At 42.0% G+C, this 9,218-nt stretch overlaps 1 protein-coding gene across 1 annotated transcript in view; it reads right to left on the bottom strand.

Moving 5' to 3' along the window:
• The window catches only part of ACAA2 (acetyl-CoA acyltransferase 2), a 32,851-nt gene that overhangs the window by 2,004 nt on the left and 21,629 nt on the right, over nucleotides 1-9,218 (bottom strand). Inside the window, exons 6-9 of the mRNA XM_081801249.1 lie at nucleotides 7,447-7,622; nucleotides 6,764-6,893; nucleotides 2,718-2,788; nucleotides 177-331 (exon numbers count right to left, since the gene is read on the bottom strand). Coding sequence (XP_081657375.1) covers nucleotides 177-331; nucleotides 2,718-2,788; nucleotides 6,764-6,893; nucleotides 7,447-7,622 — 532 coding nt within the window. The remainder of the gene's footprint in view (nucleotides 1-176; nucleotides 332-2,717; nucleotides 2,789-6,763; nucleotides 6,894-7,446; nucleotides 7,623-9,218) is intronic.

The following is a 9,218-nucleotide window of genomic DNA, read 5'->3' as shown; positions in this document are numbered from 1 at the left end:
AGTCATCTGTAAGGTCAGCCCAAAAGGGGTGCCCCCAAGTAACTTGTTCCTGGTGAGAAGCAGTACAGGGGGATATGAGGAAGAATGGAAAATGCTGGACTGTTCTGAGGAAACCCAAATCCATGCGTTTTTACCCAAGATGGCAAATATGAAATGCAACAATTTCTAGTAAATACCTTAACTCGTGAACCAGGTGCGCCGTAATTCTTGTTCCAGATCCTCCCAGGGGATGACCCAAAGCAATGGCTCCACCATTCACATTGGTTTTACTTGGGTCAAGATCCAAACTCTTCTCGACTGCTAAGTATTGAGGAGCGAAAGCTTCATTCACCTAAAAATCATCAAAACACAGATAAAAATCCTTGTTCATAAGTTGATTTTTACTGAGAATTGTCCAGTCCTACTGATGACTACTTTTGCTCTTTTTCTCCTATTTAAACTACCTGACGATGTTATTTCAATTTATCTTCAACCACTCTTTGTAAAGATAACAGGTTTGAAAATGGGTGTATTTAAGTCAACTGCATCCCTTGGAGAAAAGAAATCCTCAGCAATGTTATAAATGGGTACCTAGTAGAGACAGTGGGAGGTGGCCTACGGGTTCTGGAGCCAGAGGGATGGCTCAAATCTTGGCTGTATGCATGTTCTTTAAGCTCTTGACACTCGAGGTTCCTTCAATAGTAAAATGTGACTGTAGTACATCCTAGGAGTTATTGTCAAGGTTAAATGAAATCATGGGTATTAAGTGTCCGGTGTATTTCCTGACACATACCAACCATTCAGTAGATGGTTGCTCCTAGTATTATTATTATTAATATTATTATTATTATTATTATTACTACTACTATTATTATTATTTCCCAGTACTACTAGCCTTTCTTCTAAGAAGAAACTGACACACAACCAAGGATAAACCTTCAGAACCAGATACATAGAGGAATGGTTACTGTGCTGAAATTTGGCAGATCTGAAAAGTATCATATTGTATTTACTTAACAAGGTTGGCTATGAGAATTACCTTCCTTCAAGTTCATAGCACTATAGTTTCATATGATCTTAGCTAGAAAATTTTATAGGTAAGAAAATTGATTTTTTTTTTTTTAAAGATTTTATTTATTTATTTGAGACAGAGAGAATGAGATACAGAGAGCATGAGAGGGAGGAGGGTCAGAGGGAGAAGCAGACTCCCTGCCGAGCAGGGAGCCTGATGCGGGACTCGATCCCGGGACTCCAGGATCATGACCTGAGCCGAAGGCAGTCACTTAACCAACTGAGCCACCCAGGCGCCCGAAAATTGATTTTTTTTTTATGATTTTATTTATTTATTCGAGAGAGAGCACGAGAGGGGAGAGGGTCAGAAGGAGAAGCAGACTCCCCACTGAGCTGGGAGCCCGATGCGGGACTCCGGGACCGTGACCCAAGCCAAAGGCAGCCACCCAACCAACTGAGCCATCCAGGCACCCAAGAAAACTGATTTTAAGAAAGGTAACTTTTACAGAGTCGAGATCAAAATCCAGCCTTGTGTTCTTTCCTACTGTATTTTGTGTTTTTCCAAGATGGTGCTTTGTTTGTCCTTAGGTCCTACATTATTTTTCCATTTTATATGGTCATGTTTAAGGCGGTACTAAGAGACCTGGAATATGAACTAACAAAACTAGGTTTTTGAACTGAGGAAAAACTACCACACGGTAATCAAAAGTCCCAAAGACAATCATATCAAGGTACTGAGAGCTATGTCCTTGAGTACATACACATCTATAAATGATTATGAACAGCTTTGCAGAGCTGACATAGTTTTAAGTGTGAAATCTAGAGTCAGAAATTCAGGGACATTATTTGCTAATATAAGTATGATAATTAGGCAGCCCCCTTGAGGGTCTAAGCATGGAAGAAGAGCTATAAGGATAAGCTGTCTGTCTAAAACCATGGTTTCCTGGGGGCGCCTGGGTGGCTCAGTCATTAAGCGTCTGCCTTCGGCTCAGGTCATGATCCCAGGGTCCTGGGACCGAGCCCCGCATCGGGCTCCCTGCTCAGCGGGAAGCCTGCTTCTCCCTCTCCCCTTGCTTATGTTCCCTCTCTCGTTGCCTCTCTCTCTCTCTCTGTGTCAAAATAAATAAATAAAATCTTTAAAAAATAAAAAAAATAAAACCATGGTTTCCTCTCTGAGAGATTACCACAGAGGAGATCACACCTGTGCCGAGTGAGAAGCCCCCTTCTCTACCAATTTAAATAAAGAGATTCCCTTTGTTATATTAGTGATTTCCCAATGTCAAGTAGCATTATGTTTAATTACGTAAAATTTTCAAATCGTCCCCAAATGTAAAATGTATATTATTTATTTCTCACCCACTTATATAATATTCAACTCAATTCAACAAGCACATAGGTAGTCTAAAATGCAATATTCTTATAAGGTTCTAAAAAGTTTCGAGGAATTCATATTTCAGTAGGAGAAATCAGACTGCTTTAATTCTTCGAATATACATAAAGCATTTTAATCAGGTAGAGAAAAGTACTGACCCACAGCACGTAGCAAAATTAATACTTAGATGCACATCATTTGGAAAGGCACGGAAACAAAAAAAAAGCTGCAAAATACCAAATTAAAGCCATTTATGCTATAGAAATGGCTTATTCATGTAAAATAGTGTAACACTTACTTCTACCAAATCCATGTTTATTGGTGGTTTATTCATGTAAAATAGTGTAACACTTACCTCTACCAAATCCATGTCCTTAAGACTCTGTCCTGTTTTCTTCAGTACCCCATTGATGGCAGGGACAGGACCTATATAAGAACAAAATCAGTTTCATCTGATATTAAGTATCAAATTTCTCCTTTCTTACTGAACAGGTAAGGAAGAAATAATGTAACAGTTATTAGTAGCCACAAATCTTACTACCTTGATAGCACATTATTCAAAGATGTGACAATAAAAAAACAGAAAACAGCCAAAGTGAAAAGCTGGTTGTGCAAAATTGTAAATGAGCGGCTCACATGGAAAGTTCTACCGGAAATGGCTTTAAGAGTTCAGAGAGCCAAAGGAGTCCTCTATGGGGCTTTGCAGTCATTTACAGATCATGCTTCATAACAAAAATCAAGTCAGACTGAGGGCTCTCCTGGGACACAAATCACATGCATTCCTAGTAGAGAAGCGGCTGTGGCCACTTTCTAAATTTTCAGGTCCATCGACACAAAAGGCGGCAGCATCTCCACATGGGCACAGCAAGGCAGGAAGCCACAAGGCACTTCAGGGAAAAGATACCGGAAGCAAAGAAGTGTTTATGATGACAATGGTAGGCAGATTTTTTTTTTTTTAAGATTTTATTTATTTATTTGAGAGAGAATGAGAGACAGAGAGCAGGAGAGGGAGGAGGGTCAGAGGGAGAAGCAGACTCCCCGCCGAGCAGGGAGCCCGATGCGGACCTCGATCCCGGGTCTCCAGGGTCGTGACCTGAGCCGAAGGCAGTCGCTTAACCAACTGAGCCACCCAGGCGCCCATGGTAGGCAGATTTTAAACAAAACAAAACCCCCACTGCAGAAATGCAAATCTACCTAATAAGACTTCCGAAACTTCAGCTCCCAACTTACTGATGATCACCGATGACAGTTTAATGCTGCTCAAAATTTTTAAGTATATTGGTATTTTTTCCCAAAAGGTAAAAAAACTGGCTGAAGATTATCTACTTCACTATCTATTCTTAGAGAATGAAACTGCCATAAATGTCTAAAAAATGTATGTGTTACTTTCTATTGAATTTAAGTAGTCAAATATTCTGCAACAAGTTTCAAAAATATGCCTAAAGTAATAGGGGAAATCGGTCTTTACAAGAAAAGCATAATGCAATCTAAATACAATGTACTTTGTCACCTAGTTAAAATGTTCTTTGGACAACAGTCTGCTTACTGGTGGAGGGCATCCAGTTAGCCCTTTTCAATCTGGCTACCGATTTAACATAGAACCTAGTTCCAGATTCTCTTTGTATGTCTAAGGCACAAAAATAGGATAGAGAGTCAACAGCAGAGCATCGGTTAGTTGGCATGGTCAGGGGATGAAGTATCCTATAGGGATCAAAAATACACAGAATTAAAAGCCGAGGGTGTCAACTACACTCTACACAACTCCTTGTCTTCATATCCATAGTACGCATGACTCAAGGGCATTCTTGTTAACTTAGAATCGTTACAGTCAGTTGTTACAATACACTGGGCCACAACCTGAGTTTTAAAGGATTGTTCCCGTAACATTTTTACTGGGACTCAGAAAGTTATAGTATTTTTGTTGGGAAAAGGAGACCTCATTTCTAGTCCTACCACTAATAGCTATGTGAGCTTGGGCACCTTTTTTGGGCTTAAGCTTCTCATCAGAAGTGGCTTGAACTGGTTTTTAACCATTGGAATCCTTTCTACAAATAAAGCCCAGTAAAAGATAAAACCAGAGCTGCTACAGCTGCAGAGGTCTGAAGTTTCACCCACCACTGCCACCACTGGGGAGTTCCAGGGAGCGCTGTCTTTCCATTTGTGTCCTTCCTGGGAGCCATTACTAGTCTCAAGTCCCAGCTTTCCTCCCTTTTCTGGGTCAGCAGTCACTCTTGCAAGGCTAAGGATTGCTTGATGTTGGATAACTACATAACCAAGGAAACTATTCTTAGAAATTGGATTGATGAATCAATCCCCACCACTCAATAACCACTCTCCCTTGTTTTCATTTGGGGCACTCCATGTAGTTACCTTGTTTAATCCTATACAACAACCGACAGACAGCTGTCTAGGTGAAGGGACATCTGACACCGAGACATTTGGCATTTATGGCTCTGTTCAAGCCCTGAGGGAAAAAAAAAACAATCCTTCCACCACAATGGTGTTCACTGTACTACAGGGCCAACATCCAGACCCTGGAAGAGAAGGAAGGAAAGCTACATTTTCTTTGCTCACTATGTTAATGTATCAGAACCTATTCAGCGAGGTTAGACTGAAAGAGAACTATAAAATAACTACTTACCTATATCAGATAAATTTGATTGATCATCAAAACCATCCAGATACACTTAAAAAAAACCCATATTCTCCAGGCTTTACCCTGGAGCTACTGAAACAAAATCTTTTGGGGTGGGGTGATGGGTAGATTCTGATGATCATTTGGGGTCTGGGAAACCACTGTTCTAGACACTGAAGTGATAAATGCCCTACCAATAGACAGACGTTTAATTTTTTAAGCTACCTTCCGTCTCTAAAACAAAAGCCATGTTTTACCAATAGCGAGTAGCTAAAAGCTAACAAGCTTTTAAGGCTGAAACATAGAAAAAATTGACTTTTAACGGATGGTTACATAGCTCGCAGTTTTGGTTAAAGTAATCTCAAACACAGTGAAAGTAACCCAATATGGACATGGCAGCAAATACGGTTGGGTATTAACTTAGTCCCAAATGAGCACACGTGGTATTACTTGAGGAGAACCTTGAGGCGTACACTGAAGGATCTCTGAGAACACAGGTCAGCAACAGGTCATCTCCCTTCTACCTTGGGACCTACTTCAAAACCCAATTAGTTAGTTGGAAAAGGCCTAACTAAGCTCATAGAAAAATCTCTAGACCCATCGAGAATCTGAACCTAGCCCTAGGGTATGCTTTTCTTTGGGGTATGAGGGTATAGGTGGGATAGGATAAAACCTCTCGGCACTAATATTTTTGTAAGTGAGACTCCTCATCAATTCTGCTTCCTGGAGAATGATGACAGAAATTATTAAAATTCAGCATCAGCTGAGGTTCCTAGGAGTGCAACCAGCAAAAAGCTCTTTGTTCTCCTTCTAATTCATATTTTTCAAGCCAAGAAAGACTAGCCCTTGAACAACACAAGTTTGAACTGAACAGGTCCACTTACATGCAGATTTTCTTGATAAATACAGTACAGTACTATAAATGTATTTTCTTACAGTTTTCTTAATAACATTTCCTTTTCTCCAGTTTACTGTAAGGATATAGTACATATATAACATACAAAATATGTGTTAAAAGCTTATGTTATGGGTAAGGCTTCTGGGCAACAGTAGGCTATTAGTAGTTATGTTTTGGGGGAAGCAACAGTTACACTTGGATTTCAACTGCATGACGGTTGGCACCCCCAGCCTCCATGTTGTTCAAGGGTCAATTATACACATTTGTAGGGTGTTCTCCTGCTAATCTTTGCCAATCGAGATACACTATAATTCATTTTCCTATTACGCCGCAGCTGAGCCAGGTGGGCATAACTGACTTCCGGGACAACACGGTAAGAAGAGCACTTGAATTAGAGAGGCCCGGTTCCCCTTCTGCCTCCATCACTTACTGGTCTGGAACTTGACAAGTCAACCTCCTTAAGCCTCCATTTTCTCCTTCACAAAGGGGTTGTGGGAAAGGGAAATGAGACACACCAGACCCCGCACGCAGAACACCCAGCATTCAGCCATCTCTGTTTGGCCCCAGGATCTCGCCTTGCCTGTTCTCTCATCTGGTCAGCACCTTGTAACTCTTCTGTTATACACGGGGGGCCAGTTTTAAATATCTCAAATGGACAGTGAGACGCGATTACTACCCACGAGCAGTTAACACGGTCTTGGTTTTCCTATTGTGCCAGGCACAGGTTTTCTAGATTTGCTTAAATGACTGATTACCAGTTTCCTTTTCTCCACAAGTGACCTTGATTTGGCTACCGTTTCAGGTATCTGAAGGCCAAAGATTTCTCTCTAGAAACTAACAGAACCAGTTTGTTTCACTACAAACTTACCAATACCCATGATAGAAGGATCACATCCGGACACAAAGTAGCCCACAATTCTTGCCAGTGGTGTGAAGTTATGTTTTTTAACAGCATCTTCACTAGCTATTATAACAGCTCCAGCACCATCAGATACCCCCTGGGGAACAAAAACAGAAGATTAACTAGAGGGCAGAAGGCCCCAGTCAATCAAGGTTTGGATTAATGGGGGTAGAGTTAGGACTGTGGTGGTGCGGAAGAAGCAGGGCCGCCGTCTGGGCTACGACCAACGTCAGTACTGCTCCGGTGGGTCAGACGCTGTTTGAGGCACAGGATCCAGCCTCACCAAGGGAAACCAGGAAATAATGTCCAGGAAAAGCTTATGTCCAGATGTGGGGAGATGTAAGAAATCTGATGAGTTGTATGCATCAGAAAAACCAACCAACCCACCCCTGAAAACTGAAATAATAACCGAGTAGATTTCCTTCTAGATTCCTCATCATATTCAGAACAGACTAAGAAACTGGAGGAGTATTATATGGGAGTTAAAATATTTTGTTTGGGACTATGACAACCCCAATTAACAGAATATGAACACTGCCCGGTTAAGCTAAATAGCCAGACTAGCCTGGGAAGTGGCCAAAAGAGACCACGTGACTACTGTGCACCGAACGCGTCAGCAAGAGTCCGAGATGATCTGTGGCGCCACCTACCGAGGCGTTCCCTGCGGTCACAGTTCCTTCTTTCTTGAATACTGGGGGGAGTTTATTTAACTGCTCCAGGGTTGTTTGGGGCCGAGCATGCTCATCCACCTGCATTGTCTGTTTCCCCTTTTTCGTCTTCACCTCAATTGGTACCATCTCATTATTAAAGTAGCCAGCATCATTAGCTGAAATAGGAGAAAGACCATCATAAGAATGGGAGAAAAAGAAGATACACGAAACAAAATCAAACACATCCTTCTCAATTTAATTTCCGCTCTACCCTTTCCTCACAGGCTACTTTAATATAAGCCTTTGTTACATGTACAGCTTACACTGCCTGTTGGAGGACTTAATATACTGCCATAAATCTATGCAAATGCATTCTGCATCTTCTTAAAATTTTAATTTTGATCTTTTATACTACAATTTTTTTTTTACAAGGTATCACTAGACTATTAGCAGTCCTTGTCCATTACAGATATAATAGCACGAGGTAAAATTTAATGTCTCCTTTAAACTTCTCTGGGTGAGAGAAGAAGTAATTTAAATGTTACCAAGTTGTACAATGACAACGTACTGTACACTTAAAATTTGTTAAGGGTCGGTAGGGTTGATGTTAAGTGTCTTTACCAAGGTAAGAAAAAAGAAGTTGTCTCTAAAAGAAGTTACCGATCCTGGGGCACCTGGGTGGCTCAGTCGTTAAGCGTCTGCCTTCGGCTCAGGTCATGATCCCAGGGTCCTGGGATCGAGCCCCGCATCGGGCTCCCTGCTCCGCGGGAAGCCTGCTTCTCCCTCTCCCACTCCCCCTGCTTGTGTTCCTGCTCTCACTATCTCTGTCAAATAAATAAAATCTTTAAAAAAAAAAAAAAGTTACCGATCTAGGTCACCAAGGGATCTATGACTGAAATTTAAGACAAGCAACCCGAAGAAATTCTGTGAGTGATTGCGGACACAGCTCTAAGTGAACCAGCTGACCTACTTCCATCCCCACAGACTAGAATGGACTACAGTAATCCACCGCTTCAGAAACAGGATACGCCGGGAGTGAGACCACCTTCCTTCTGATATCCCTTTACAACAGGCTACACACTTCCCTTATCTGGTTTTCACAACTCTTAGGGCAACAGGGGAGGCAAATCTTTTTTCTCTCTATTGTACAGATGCCCAGTGAATAAGTAACTTGGCTGAGGTCGGATAACTTGTATGCGGCAAAGACAGAAACAGAACCCATGACTCTTGGCCTCGGGAGCAGCACCCTCCCACTTTACATGTGTAACTGAAAAACACAGAGCATGAACTGGCTGGCTTCGGCTCCGTCCCACTTCTCCCTCTGAAACGCTAAGATGGACTTTATTCTCACTGTTCCAAGTATTTAATGCCCCTAAAGAAGAGTTGCTGCTCGTTTTTAATTGTTTCATTTAAAAAATCTTTTTCAGGAGACTAGTAAGTGTCTTCAACTCACCATACTGTCATGTTACCCACTTTGGACTGGTCTGACAGTAGTGTGGGGTGTTACACCAAGGGCACCTGGGCTCTGGCCGCGGACAGTTCCGAGTCTTCGAGTCAGGGCGCAATGATTCTCAGGAATGGGAGCAGGTAGGCACAAAAGAATACCCAATGGGTCCTTTCCAAACATACCATCCCTTCCTTGTGAACAGGATATGCCTCAGGGAGGAGGACACCCGCTCTGTCCCAGCAGCCCCTGCGAGCCATCGCCTCTCACAGTCTAACAGAGTCCTCCAGAGTAGAGTCTCCTACTGACGTCAGAACAGGTTCAGGAC

The sequence above is a fragment of the Leptonychotes weddellii genome, chromosome 13 (assembly GCF_054177405.1).
Source record: "Leptonychotes weddellii isolate Sample4059 chromosome 13, ASM5417740v2, whole genome shotgun sequence".
Taxonomy (NCBI): Eukaryota; Metazoa; Chordata; class Mammalia; order Carnivora; family Phocidae; genus Leptonychotes; species Leptonychotes weddellii.
Note: the sequence above shows the minus strand (reverse complement) of the source record. Positions and strands in the feature narration are given on the sequence as shown.